The 14,221-nt window shown below is 42.1% G+C and overlaps 1 protein-coding gene across 1 annotated transcript in view; it reads right to left on the bottom strand.

The window, feature by feature from the left end:
* The window catches only part of LOC150087177 (uncharacterized), an 82,843-nt gene extending 69,161 nt beyond the window's left edge, over positions 1-13,682 (bottom strand). The window contains exon 1 of the mRNA XM_090372394.1: positions 13,373-13,682. Coding sequence (XP_090228520.1) covers positions 13,373-13,682 — 310 coding nt within the window. The remainder of the gene's footprint in view (positions 1-13,372) is intronic.
* Between the last annotated feature and the right edge of the window lie 539 nt (positions 13,683-14,221).

Genomic DNA, 14,221 nt, shown 5'->3' with positions numbered 1-14,221 from the left:
AGCATAAAACTTAAATCTTTGAATAAAAATTAATAAATTGTAAAAAGTTAAAAACGTCAGACATATTGTCTCTGTCACCTATTATCTGACTGAGTGTAAATGGCTCAGTCAAATTATTAAAAGCGGTAAAATACAGGTGTCGTGCTTCTATATAAACAGGACATTCTATTAAAATATGACGGACGGTTAAAATAACATTGCACATCTCGCACATAGGTGGGTCATCCGCCCTCAGCAAGTAGGAATGGGTTAGATGACTCTGACCTATGCGGAGCCGAACAAGAACAACTTCCTCTCTTCGGACCCTGCGTAGTATTTATTATGCCTGTAATTATGCCATTGCATAATTACAGGCTTGATGTGATGTAATTTATTTGTGGCCTATCCATGCCAAAAATCTTGCCATTGGGAAAGTAGTTTAGAACGTATTATTTGCCTGTAGTCTGTATAGGGGACTGACAGGCAATAATTATCCAGGGAAATGGCTGATTTGGCAGCGGCATCAGCCGATTCATTTCCCCGGATCCCAAAGTGGCTTGGGATCCAGCAAAAACGAATATCGAATTCTAATTTCTTGAGAGAAAAAAGAATCTGCCGGAACCTGGACAGGATCGGATGAGGGTTAAAACTCACCGATACCAGAGCCTGTAACACGCTCGATGAATTACAATAAATTATATACCTCTGGTAGTCGCGATTTTTAATGTGATCTAGGGCTGTTTGTATTGCATGCAACTCTGCAGTATAAATGCTAGTTTCTTGTGGGATCTTATAGGATAATGTTTTGTGAGGGAACACAACAGCAGATCCCACATGACATTCTAACTTTGAGCCATCTGTATAGATTGGCAGAAAGTCAGAATACTGCTCTCTATGTGATGCAAAGAGTTGCTGGTAGACAGATGGCGGTGTAGTAGCCTTCTCCCAGATCTTAAGGGAGAAGTCGCAAGTTGGAAAATAAGCATGCCAGGGTGGAAAGAATTGCCTTGGTGACTGGGCAACGTTGTCTACCGTCTAGTTTAGCTCATTCAACAGCCCTTGAATGCGAATACCAAAAGGTTTGTTGGCAGTCCGACGGGTGTTGTACAGGTTTTCCCAGCGCGGCTCAAAAACGGATGGCCACGTGGGATGATCGGGCAGGGATTTTAATTTGAAGGCGTACTGTAAGGACAACTGCTTACGTCGAAGAGACAGAGATGGTTCATTTGCTTCAACGTAAAGGCTTTGGACAGGAGATGTGCGAAATGCTCCAGTGGCTGTCCGGATGGCTTGATGGTGGATTGGATCTAACCACCGAAGTGCACTATCTCTAGCAGAACCATAAACCTGAGACCCATAGTCGAGTTTGGAACGGACAAGTGCTCGGTAAAGACGAAGAGCAAAATTGTGGCAGGCAAGACTCCGCCTTGTGGGACACCTTTATCAACCTCATACGTTGCGCACATGTTTTCGTTTGTCACCGCAATTTGTCTGCCCTGAAGAGTGCTCTTTAATAAATGATCTTATATAGGTCACATACCGCGGTATGTGACCTATATAAGAGCATATCTCGTACAGTGGTATGTGACCTATATAAGTGCTCTTTTATAGGTCACATACCACTGTACGAGATATTTTCCAGCCGCAGACAACTTCCGATCCTCTATCTAGCAGGAATATTGATTCATCAGAAAAGGCAACTTTTTTCTAGTCGCCAATGGTCCAGTGATGCCTGTAGGATGAAAACTTTAGGTGCCGTTAGTGATGGGTTGCTATAAGTATGGATGTCTTTACAGGGCACATCTACTCCGAAGGCCCTCGTTGGACCTTGCGAACACCGCGAATCGTATCGTAGTTAAAGTCCATGGTCAGAAGTTCCACCGTTTTCCGTCTATCGGCTCACACAAGGCGGTACAGCTTATGTTTATCAAATGAATGTTCACCATCGATAGCAGACAGAGGTCTGCTCTGTCCACTATCCGTCCACTCTTGGAACACCTTAGTATAGCACTCCTAGAATATTCCACAATATTCGCAGTTTCCGTAATATTGCCGTCCTTCAACTAGTAACCGATAATTAACCCTTTAAGCCCGTCAGATCATATACCTGGCCCATGTCGATCAAATACTTCATGGACCGCATACTATGAACCTAGAGTATCACATTTACAGATTCTCACCGACACTCGCGTGCCACTAGGAAGGTAGGAACGGTTGATTGCTGAAACACGGGAGAGTGGTCAATGTTTTGACTGGACAATGTATATTACACTCATTTCAGTCGATATATGGAAGACATTTTCTAGAGCAAACTGCTACGTTCGATGGAAAGTGTTATGGAATGAGCACTAATAGAGAGCAGAACTGATGCACCCACTTCATTGCAAGTCTGAACCACCTTTGCAAGACGCCATGAAAACGTCCGCCGGAAAACCCAGAACAACCTGGATAACTAAGGCTTTCCATACTCACTGCACCTGAATCCTGACGGACGTAGTGGTAGTCCATAAACTGAGCAAAGAGAAGTCAATAATCCAAAACAAATCTCAAAACGAATGTATGTCACATAAATAATAATTGGAGAGCATTCCCAACCTCACAACAATCACAATAACATGACGCACCAAGAAAAAACTGGACCATTCACCAGCTGTATCTAAACTCCACTCTTCCAATTTTGAGCCATAGATGGCACATCGATCCCATGTGAGAACCCCAGCAAATGACATTGCACGGACAGCAATCGAACCAACACCCACATCTGGCTGAATATCCTGATCTCCTGCATGCCGACTATGGACGGAGTCCACCTTGGCAGTGATTGAACCCCATCCTTTTGAACATCGACCAATGGACGGAACTTGAGTCCCATGAGTTGTTGTAATAGCGCTTAACAACATAAGGGCTACTGAGGCCAAATTGTATCTGTTCCTGTTTATTTACAGGCAACATATAGTTATAGATGTTAAATTATATGCTCCTGTACAGGTCAATATATTTTAGGATCATCAAAATTTCTTCTACGTTTGCTTCATTTCCTATGAAGTGCGATAAATCATGAGAGTTTTTCAATGTGGAGAGAGATTTGAAAGTGTTAGAGCGGTTACTTGAATGTAAGGGACAATCAACCAGAAAATGACGGACCGTAAATTGCGTCTGACAGGGATGAACACCGAGGTGCATTTTCTCGCAATAGCAGGAAAATATGTGTTTACGATGAGTGTGTACAATTCTGAGATGTGCCAATACCACTTCCTCTCTTCTGTTTGGTCGGAAGCTAGAGTTTTGGATTTGGATCTTGTTTTATCTGGTAAAATTTATTGTTGGTGTTACTTTTCCATATCTGTGACCATTTGTCGTAGCATGCTTTGCGAATGATAGGCTTATAGACGCTGTAAGGAACTTGAGATGTTGTGAGAGAGAGGGTTGAGGATGTTTAGCAGAAAAGTCAGCACTTTCATTTCCTGGAATGCCAGAATGACCAGGTATCCAGCAGAAACTGATTGAACACGTTGCAGAAGATTAACTGGGTTTGGTTTGGTTTTTAATGGCGCATTGGCAGCTAAGGCCATAATGCGCCAAGGCAAATTTAAAATGTTATTAAACGTTTTGGTAGCAAAGGCTACCACGTCAAACAATTAATTATTATGTTTAAAAAGGTATAAAAGTTAGAGCATAAAACTTAGATCTTTGTATAAACATTAAGAAACTGTAAAAAGTTAAAAACGTCAGACATATTGTCTCTGTCACCTATTATCTGACTGAGTGTTAATGGCTCAGTCAAATTATTAAAATCAGTAAAACACAAGCGTCGTGCTTCAATAAAAACAGGACATTCTACAAAAATGTGACGGATGGTTAAAATAACTTTACATATCTCGCACATAGGTGGGTCATCCGCCCTCAGCAAGTAGGAATGCGTTAGATGACTATGACCTATGCGGAGCCGAGCAAGAACAACTTGCTCTCTTCGGTCCCTGCCTAGACTGGACTGCCATTGCGCTATTACAGGCTTAATGCGATGTAATTTATTTCTGGCCTGTCCGTGCCAAGAATCTTGCCATTGGGAGGTTGGTTGATTGGTTGGTTAGTTGAGTTTTATTGGCGCATCAGCAACTTAGGCTATAATGCGCCAAAACAATTAGTAAAACTTTCAGTGACCTAATGAATTAGGTCACTATGTCAGAGTATAAAACAATTATAAACTGTAAAAGACAAATATCTGTAAAAAAGTAACAGTAGTAAATCTTAAAATAATAAGATTTTTTTTAAATATGAGTAAAAAGGTTTACTGTTTTTAGGAAACTAAAAATAGCAGACACATTGTCATTGTCGGATAAAATCTGACTGAGTGTATACGGCTCAGTCAGATGGTTAAAAGCGGTAAAACGAGCATTTCTAAAATTGGTACTGTCACATAAAATATGTTTAACGGATAAAATGGTGTCGCACTGCTCGCACATAGGAGGGTCATCAGCCCTCAGCAAAAAGGAGTGTGTTAGATGACAGTGTCCTATGCGGAGCCGAGCAAGAACAACTTCCTCTTTGCGATCCCTGCGTAAGCTGGACCGCCAAGGATGGATCACAGGCTTAATTCGACATAGTTTGTTTGTAGTAATCAGTCGATGCCACGAATCTTGCCACTGAGATTGTAGGTTACTACGGATCACTCGCCTGTAGTCTGTATAGGGGACTAATAGGTCAAGATTATCCGTCAGGGCTGCTGATTTGGCTGCAGTGTCAGCCAAATCATTTTCTCTAATCCCGATGTGACTGGGGATCCAGCAGAAGCGGATATCGAATCCACTTTCATAGAGGCTGTATATTATCGGTTGGATGATTAGTGTGTGACATCGCTGATAAAGCCTGTAGTGCACTCATTGAGTCGGCATATATAATACACCGTGGGTAACGGTGTTTTCTTATGTGATCTAGAGCTAACTCTATGGCATGCAGCTCTGCAGTGTAAATGCTGCAGTCAAGGGGTATCTGCTCTGATATGGTATTATTTGGAAAGACAGCAGCAGATCCCACATACGATTCTGACTTCGAGCCGTCTGTGTAAACTGGCAAGAAGTCAGAATGTTCTGCACGGTGTTGTGAATAGAGCTGGAGGTAGACTGAAATTGGAGTATTCGACTTCGTCGCAATCTTGGGCGAGAAGTCACATGCTGGTGTTTGTGCATGCCAGGGTGGAATGGGTTCCTTTGGTGATCGAGCGACCTTGTCTACCGAGATGTTAAGCTCATTGAGTAGCTCTTGAACACGAATGCCGAATGGGCGATTAGCGGACCCTTCGTGTGTTGTAGAGATTTTCCCATCGTGGCTCGAAAACGGATGTCCACGTGGGATGGTCCGGCAGGGACTTCAGCTTGAAGGCATATTGTAGAACAACTGCATTCGTCGAAGCGACAAGGATGGTTCGTTTGCTTCGACATACAGACTTTGGACAGGTGATGTTCTGAATGCACCAGTAGCAATACGAATGGCTTGATGATGGATGGGGTAAAGCCAACGAACAGCGCTATTTCTGGCAGATGCATATACCTGAGACCCATAATCTAATTTTGAGCGTACAAGTGCACGGTACAGACGTAGAAGAGTGCACCGTTCTGCACCCCAAGAGGTAGAAGAGAGAGAGCGGAGGATGTTAAGCCCTCTCGTGCACTTTGTGCGAAGCTGACGAATGTGTTGGACAAATGTCAGCTTTTTGTCAAAAATGAGTCCCAGGAATTTCGCCTCTGATACAATTGGAATGGTGCTTTGTCCAAGTCGTAATTCAGGCTCAGGGTGGAGGTTACACAGAAATAAAACTAGTTGTGGTAGTAGTAATGGCAAGTGATGCAAGAAAGCAAGCTTATATAGCATCAGCAAAAAAAAAAGAAAGTTAACCCGTTGGTACCATCCAAGAATTTGTCTATTTCTCCCTTGAATTTATTTAACCCATCCACTTCCACAACAACATATGAAAGACTGTTCCAGCAACCAATCACCCGCTGGCTGAAGGCGAACTTCCATACAGTGGTGTGCAAAATTTAAGGACCAGTCAGATTTTCACCTGTAGCTTCTCATAGGAGTGGCGTGGATATGGCAAAAGCACATCAAAGGAACCTCGTGAGGTATAGAAATCATGAAGGAAACAACACCGACATAACCACCGAAACAAAACGGTACAGAGCGACTTTATTCAAAACTGGCAACATAGGACTGGCTGCCATGATACAGATGTATCACTACCAAAGATGGAACAAAGGGAAGAGGTGGTCCTCAGTAGGAGATATGACCACCCCTAATGTCGATGCAGGCTTTGCACCGCCTGTCCTTACTTAGAACAGTGTGGTTGATATGTTCTTGCGGTAACATCGTCCATTCCTTTGTCAGCGCTATCTTCAGCTGGTGAACATTTTCTGGTGTGTGTGAACGTGCTGCAAGGCGTTTTCCCAGAGCGTTCCATATGTGGTCGATGGGATGTAGATCGATGGAACGGGCAGGCCAATGCATACGAACAATGACGTCACTTTCCAAAAGCATATCAATAACTGCAGTGCGATGGTGTGGTGCGGCGTTATCATCCATAAACATGAACTCAGGGCCAATGGCAGCTCGGAACAGACGCATATGGGGAAGGATTACCTCAGTACACCGATTACAGTACCGCCTTCCAGTATCTGGAGTTGTGTACATCAATCCAAGATAACGCCTCCTCAGACGAGAACACCTCGGCCCTCATATCGATCCCTTTAAGTGATGTTTGCGGGGTGATACCGTGTGCCAACCTGTCGCCAGATTATCTGACGTCCAGAATCGCTGGTGAGACTGAATCTACTCTCATCAGTAAAGAGTACCTTAAGTAAAGATTTTGTGGTTGTAACCTTTAGAAATAGTGTTGGTCTTTAAGTTTTGCACACCAGTATATATCCCACAACCAACCTTCTTCAACTTGAATTTATGCGACCTCATGAGTGAAGTATAGTGCAGTCTCAGCATGTGGAAGAATACCATTAACAGTCAGCTTACTCAAACCACCATTCAAGGCTTTAAACACCTCAATCAGATCTCCCCGCAGGTGCCAAGTCTCGAGATTGTTGTTGTTGTTGTTGTTGTTTTTTGGTGCAAGGGCTGCTTAGGCCATATTGCACCTATCACCGTTATAAATGTTACATATGCATGGTGATTGTGATGGCATTACTCAAAAACGATCATATAATTCGATATTTTTTGTGAAATGAAAGAACTCCAGTAGATTAGCGTCGTTACCTATGATGTGGCAAAGTGTCAAAGGTTCTTTAAGGTTTGGCAGAAAGCTAAAAGAGACTTGGCGGGCAGTGGTGTATAAAGTACACTCAATAAGAATATGCTTTATTGTGAGTAGACAGTTGCACTGTGTGCATTGTGGAGGATCATTACCTGTGAGGAGATAAAGGTGGGTAAGGTGACTATGGCCAATTCGCGCTCTAGTTAAAATTACTTCCTCCCTCCTGTTCATACGGAAACTGGAGGTCCACGATTGCGGTTCAGGTTTTATTTGGCGGAGTTTATTGTGCGTTTGGGCTTGCCATTGAATTCTCCATTGTTCTTTACACATTCTTCGAATGTTACTTTTGTAGTCAAGATATGGGACGTAATGCTGTGATAATTCACTGTCGGATGGATGTTTAGCGGCATAGTCTGCACGTTCGTTTCCTTGTATCCCAGCATGGCCTGGGATCCAACAGAAAATGACCACTCGTTGGAGTTCTTGAAGATGCATCAGTTTGGATTTTATGAGCTTTATTAAAGGATGTGTTTTAGGAGAATTGTTCTGTAAAGCTATAATCGCACTTTGGGAGTCTGTATATATCATGCTTTTATGGATGGTCAGATGGAGGATATTTTCCACTGCAATTTTGATGGCGTATAATTCAGCTGTATAGCTGCTGCATTCATTGGGAAGTGATACAGAGAAGGTTTTATGAGGGAAAACGGCTGATGCACCCACTCCACTCTCAGATTTTGATCCGTCAGTATATATTTTTGAAAATTGCAGATAATTTTGTGTATGGGCTATATGGAGTTGTTGTATATTAACATTTGCAAGAGAGTGTTTTCCCCAGTTTAGAAAATAATTGTCACAGAGTGGCATAATACACCTCCATGGGGGATCCGTACTGCTTAAATCTTGTAGAACTTTATCGGGATCTATATTCCAGGTTTCTGATAGTGCTTGAGCTCTGAGAGCAAAAGGTTGAATTGCTCTTGGTTTATTTCTATAGAATGTTGTGAACTGTGGGTCGTTAAGTATCGGCCTAATGGGATGGGTAGGTAGACTTTGGATTTTAGTTGTATAGTTAAGAATTAACATCTTTCTCCTGAGGGTTAGAGGAAGTTCATGAGCATCAATATAAAGACTTTGGACTGGTGAAGTTCTATAAGCGCCTGTAGAAATCCTCAGGGCAGAGTGTTGAATTGGTGCAAGTCGCGCTAGTACGCTTCCTCTAGCAGAATCATACACCGGGGCACCATAATCAAGGCGAGATCTGATTAGGGCTCTATACAAATGCAGTAACGTGTACCGATCTGCACCCCATGATGTGGAAGAAATGACTCTAAGTACGTTCATTTTTTTCAAGCAAGACGTCTTTAGATGTTTAACGTGCTCTATGAAGTTCAACTTACTATCAAAAGTCAGACCAAGCAGACGAATGCTGCTCACAACTGAGATAGGTTGATTTGTTAAGTGCACTTCTGGATCTGGATGCATCTTCCTTTTGTTGCAAAAGTGAACTACTTTCGATTTTGAACAAGAGAGTCTATACCCATTCTGTGCCATCCATAACTGAATATTATTAATTGAAATTTGGAGCTGCCGCTCAATGAAAGTCATGTTTTGAGAACTGCAAGAAAAAGTGAGATCATCTGCATAGAGGTATGAATTCACAGTGCTGGGCATATATTTAGTCATATGGTTTATTCTTATTGCGAATAAGGTGGCGCTGAGCACAGAGCCTTGTGGGACCCCTTCTTCTTGTATATATGTTTGAGAGAGAACTTGTCGGTATCGGACTTGAAAAGATCTGTGCTGAAGGAAATTCAATATGAAGTACGGTAAGTGGCCTCTCAGGTCAAGGGAATGCAGATCTCTTAGGATACCAAAACGCCATGTGGTGTCGAAGGCTTTTTCTACATCAAGGCATACCATGACGAGATGCTCATTTCGAATGAATGCATTCCTGATGTTTGTTTCCGCTTTGACCATGAGATCCAGGGCTGATCGATTTTTCCTGAATCCAAATTGATTGTCAGAAATTATATTTTTAGAGTCGAGAAACCAAGTAAGTCGACGGTGAATTATTTTTTCCAGGGTTTTGCTTAAGCAGCTGGTGAGAGAAATAGGTCTATAGTTTTCAGGAATGGAATGATCTTTTCCTGGTTTCGGAATTGCTATTATATAGGAGTGGTGCCAGGAACTGGGGAAACAATGTTCAAGAAAGATGCGATTGAAAAAAATGAGCAGTGAACAGACCGATTCTTTATTTAAGTGTTGGAGCATAATGTAGTATATCCCGTCGGGGCCTGCAGCACTGTGTTTTGAGCTAGATATGGCTTCTTGAAGTTCAAGCATTGTAAGCGGCTGATTATAAGGTAAAGTACATTTACTCGTAGATCTGAAGTTCAGTTTGGACTTTTCAGCTAATGCTTTGATCTTCTGGAATGATAGATCATATGCTGTTGAGGCAGATAGCTGTGAAAAAACAGTCCCTAGGGCATTGGCTATATCTGTAGGAGAAGAAAGATCCTGTCCATTCCAGTTCAGAATTGGAGAGGATAATTGGGGAACTTTGCCACTTAGTTGTTTTATTTTCCGCCATATTATTCTTGAATCAGTATTCTTATTAATCGAGCTCGCAAATCGAATCCAAGATTCTCTTTTAGCTTTCTTCCTAATGTGACGGGCCTTGGCTCTGAGTCTCTTGTAGTTTATAAGATTGGCGGTGGTGGGATATTTTCGAAACAGATTCCATGCTCGGTTTTTTTCTTTTTTTGCACCTTTGCACTCTTCGTTCCACCAATAGTTTATGGTTCTATGGGTTGTTGACTGTGATTGTGGAATCGCAGTGCATGCAGCAGCCAGTATTTGTCTCGTGATGTGATCGGTAGCTGTGTCAATAGGACAGCTTTCGATGATCTGTTCATCAAAGGACACTCGGGAAGTGAATTTTGCCCAATCTGCTCTGTGAAATTTCCATTTTACATAGTTTTGGGAAATTATGGAATGTCCTGTTTGAATTTTACATATTAGCGGAAAGTGATCACTATTTAGCGGGTTGTCGAGGGCCGTCCACTCAATACTAGGGAAGAGGATCGGAGAGCATATCGAAAGGTCTATTGCAGAAGTTGTACCCGTAGAGAGATGGATGTAAGTTGGCAAGCCAGTATTTAGTATAATCAGATTTTGTCTGTCAGCAAGCTGTTCGATAAGTTGTCCTCGTCTATCTGCATTGGGAGAACCCCACAATGGATGGTGTCCATTGAAGTCACCCAATAAACAGATAGGGGTTGGCAACTGCTGAATAAGATCTTCCAGTTCATGGATAGTATAGGAGTGATTGGGCGAAAGGTAGATGGAAACAATTGTCAAAGTAATACCAATCACAATACGTGTTGCAACAGCTTCGATGGAGGTTTGTAAAGGAATTAATCTGCAAGGTACTCGTGAGTCTATGAGTATGGCTACCCCTCCGTGAGCATTATTTGTAGCAGTTCTATCTTTTCTGAAGAGTGCATAATTCTTAACTGAGAGTGATACATGTCGTGTTAAATTTGTCTCTTGTAGGCAGATGCCTACGGGATGGTAACGATCAATTAACTCGTGGATATCATCAATGTTACTGCGAATTCCTCTACAGTTCCACTGTATGATTTGGTGCATTATTTGGTTTTGTTACTTGAGGTGGATTCTGAGTCTTTTTTATTCCCAGGCTGTTTGTGGCGATCGAGTTTCATTTTCTCTTTTCTTGGAAAGGTTGGGCGTCCGGTATCCAAGACATCTTCTGCATGAAGATCTAGAATAGGTTCATTTGGGTCAGTATTGTTATCAGTGTCCATATTTTCTGAAGTAATATTGTTTGTCTTCCTATTTGTAACTGAGTCGGTTTTTGACTTTGAATTATCTGATGGTCTATGTGGGGTTGCAGGTGGGACTGTGACAGGGGTGTTGTTGGCTCTATCTACTACCTTTTGCTCTTTTGGAGTCTGTTTCATTGTTGGTGACAGTATAGATCGGGCCCAATCTGCAATCGACATGGTTGGGGGAACTGATACTTCAGTTTGTGTTGCTGTTGTTTGGTATTTTTGCATTGCTGCTGCATATGTGTTCTTAGGTGCGTTAAGCATAATTTGCTTTCTTGCCTCTTGGTATGTGACTTTTCGTTCTACCCTGTACTTTTGGATTTTTTTTTCAGTTTTCCATAGATCGCATGACTTGGAGTAGGCTGGATGCACGCCTTTGCAATTCAGACAGTGTGGTGTTTTGGCGTCACAGTCTGCTTGCGAATGTTCTTTCGATCCACAGTTTGGGCAGACTGGATCTCCTCGACAAGCCATTTGTGCGTGACCAAATTTTTGGCACTTGTAGCATCTTATAGGATTCGGGATAAAGGGTCGTACTCGGCAGTTGAGATAGCCGGCTTTGACACTGGATGGCAAGATAGGTGTTCCGAATGTCAGGATGATGTTGCGGGTGGGAACAAGTTCTCCATCTTTCCTGATCATGATGCGTTTGGCTTGTATCACTTTCTGATGTTTGAGTTCTTAGGCCAGTTCATCTTCTGTTACATTTATCAGATCCCACTCTGCAATTACTCCCTTGGAAGTATTTAGTGTTGCATGAGGGGTAACTTGAATGGGTAGTCCGCCAAATACTGTTAGTTTCAACAGTCTCTCAGAATGTGCGCGACTCGCTGTTTCTACCAAGAGGTCTCCAGATCTTAGTCTTCTCACCATTTTGGGAGAGCCCGCCACATTTTCCAAACATTTTTGAATAAGAAATGGTGAGAGAGTGCTCATAGATTTGTCCGACAGACTATGTAAGATAAGGAATGATGGGCATTCCTGTTGGTCTGTGTCTGTACGCAGTCGTTTAGACTTTGTTACATCGTGAGAAATTTCATGATCAGCATTGTTGATGGTACTGGATGAGCGCCTAGGCTGCTCAAGCTCTGGGTAGTTGTCGTAGTCCATGTTAGGCTCCTTTTTGCCCTGGGAGGTTGACTTTCCCTCCCAAGTTTCCGGCCCCGCCACGGGGAGGCAGGAGCAGTGCCGCAAGGAGGCCAAGCGGTTAGATAAGTTAGTTGGTTAGTAAAATAGAGTAAATATATGTATTGAAAAAGAAAGGTGAGTTTCCTTCCTGGTTCTTACTTGTGATTTTTCAAGTATAGAACTAAATTATAAATGAACTTCCAGTAAAGAACGATATAACTTAAAATGAATTTTTATCACTGGGAAAGATCGCTGTATATTCGCACTTTGAACGCTTGACCTCGAATTCGCTTGGCACCCGGGGCCAAGTCTCGAGATGCCGCAATTTTCAGAACTGAGGCCTTCTAGAGAAGAGCACCCTTTTGTTCCCTTGAACAATCTTGTTGCCCTTTTCTGCACCCGTTCCAGCATTCTACATCCTTTCTAAAGTGAGGAAGGATGTAGAACTGCTGGGACGGTACTCAAGATGCGGGTTAACGATGGTCTTATACAAAGCAATAACCATCTCCTTATCCGTGATGGCAAGGTTACTATATATCATTGACAAAACTCCATGAGTTGTCCTGGAAGCATGTCTGCCCAGCTCAGAATTTCATTGACTGTCGTTGATGAATAAAAGTTACTTCCCAGAGTGTTGGCAAAAAAAAATCAGAAAGCTGGGCTCCCATTTTAACGAGATAAATGTCTTGCGATACAGAGTTAATTTTATTCTACATTCATACTTACATAAAATGGTATGTGGAATTAAAAAAAGTAGTTAAACGCAATCGAAGACTGTTATTTGTAATTAATTTAATAAGGTCCTTGTGACAAATTTATTTCAATGAAACACACAGGAAGGGCTGCTGCAAGTTGATAGGCGTTGCCTACAGGCAGGAGTTCTGAAGGGCGCCAATTTTTTTTTTTACTTTGCTTTCTGATTGGTTAACGTTTATCAGTATATAGCATTTAGCGCAGCAAATTTAATTGCTACTATTAACGGCACGTGGAGTCTGCAAGAGAGGATCCAAACATTTAAAATATTTTGGAATCACTGCTCTGGAGTACATGCTCATAGAAACAAACCTCTTTTTCAAGACATAAATACAGAAAACCACGCAGATACAATAAAATCCTCTACTAAATTAAATGAGCCGAGAAAGCTTAAATTACTTACTTCGGAAAGCCCAAGGAGTCAGTTTCTTGAAAGCTGCGATAAGCCTGAGAAGGCTGTTCATACACTTGGGAGAAATGGTCACGTTTTCTGCAGCACGCATAGCTACTGGTAAGGCTAGCTTTATCATTTCATTTATAGCACCCTTTAGGGTTTGATCTATCTTCTCGAATACTTTATGCAAAGGAGCAATGTTCGTGGCATGTCCTGTTTTTAAATTCACATTTGGCACAGAGTTCGTCAAGTTCCATCCACGTACACCTAAAAAGCCGAACATCAAAACAGTCGCGGTCAGCAGTGAAAGCACCTTCATTTCGCTCTTCACTCTAATCTCACCAAGACACTGACGGTGAATTGAGAGTAGCCGGAATATATGAAATTCCTCTTAAAATTAAGTCAGAAGGTGAATGGCGTGCTCCAAGATGTACTGCGCACATCACGTGTCTCCCTTTTCTTACCAACAAATTTCAATTTCAGAACAGACAGTTCCAAGTTCTCTGACCTTGAACCTCAGATAAATAAAGATCATTATTCCCATCACGTGCTCTAAGTGACGCCTAGTCAACTGAGGACGAAAGCGAGTTTGCAGGTTTATGAACGTGTCCTCTTCAGGATAACCGCTCCAGTAGCAATTCCAAAGCATTCTCGTCATGAAAGGTTAATAATCTCCTGTAATGATAGCAGCCGACAGCATGTACTGCAGTGTAACCGCTGGCATTAAATTCTGTGAAGAGCGTTTATTTACTTATGTAATAATTGTACATTTATTTATTTATGTAATAATTGACGCCCTCGTGAGTTGGTATAATCGGCGTTCTTCACACACCGGGTGGAAAAAGACACGGGTTCGAA

The sequence above is a fragment of the Mastigoproctus giganteus genome, chromosome 4 (genome assembly GCF_048544385.1).
Source record: "Mastigoproctus giganteus isolate SK-2022 chromosome 4, ASM4854438v1, whole genome shotgun sequence".
Lineage (NCBI taxonomy): Eukaryota > Metazoa > Arthropoda > Arachnida > Uropygi > Thelyphonidae > Mastigoproctus > Mastigoproctus giganteus.
The sequence above is the reverse complement of the archived record's forward strand: the minus strand, read 5'-3'. Positions and strand labels throughout refer to the sequence as shown.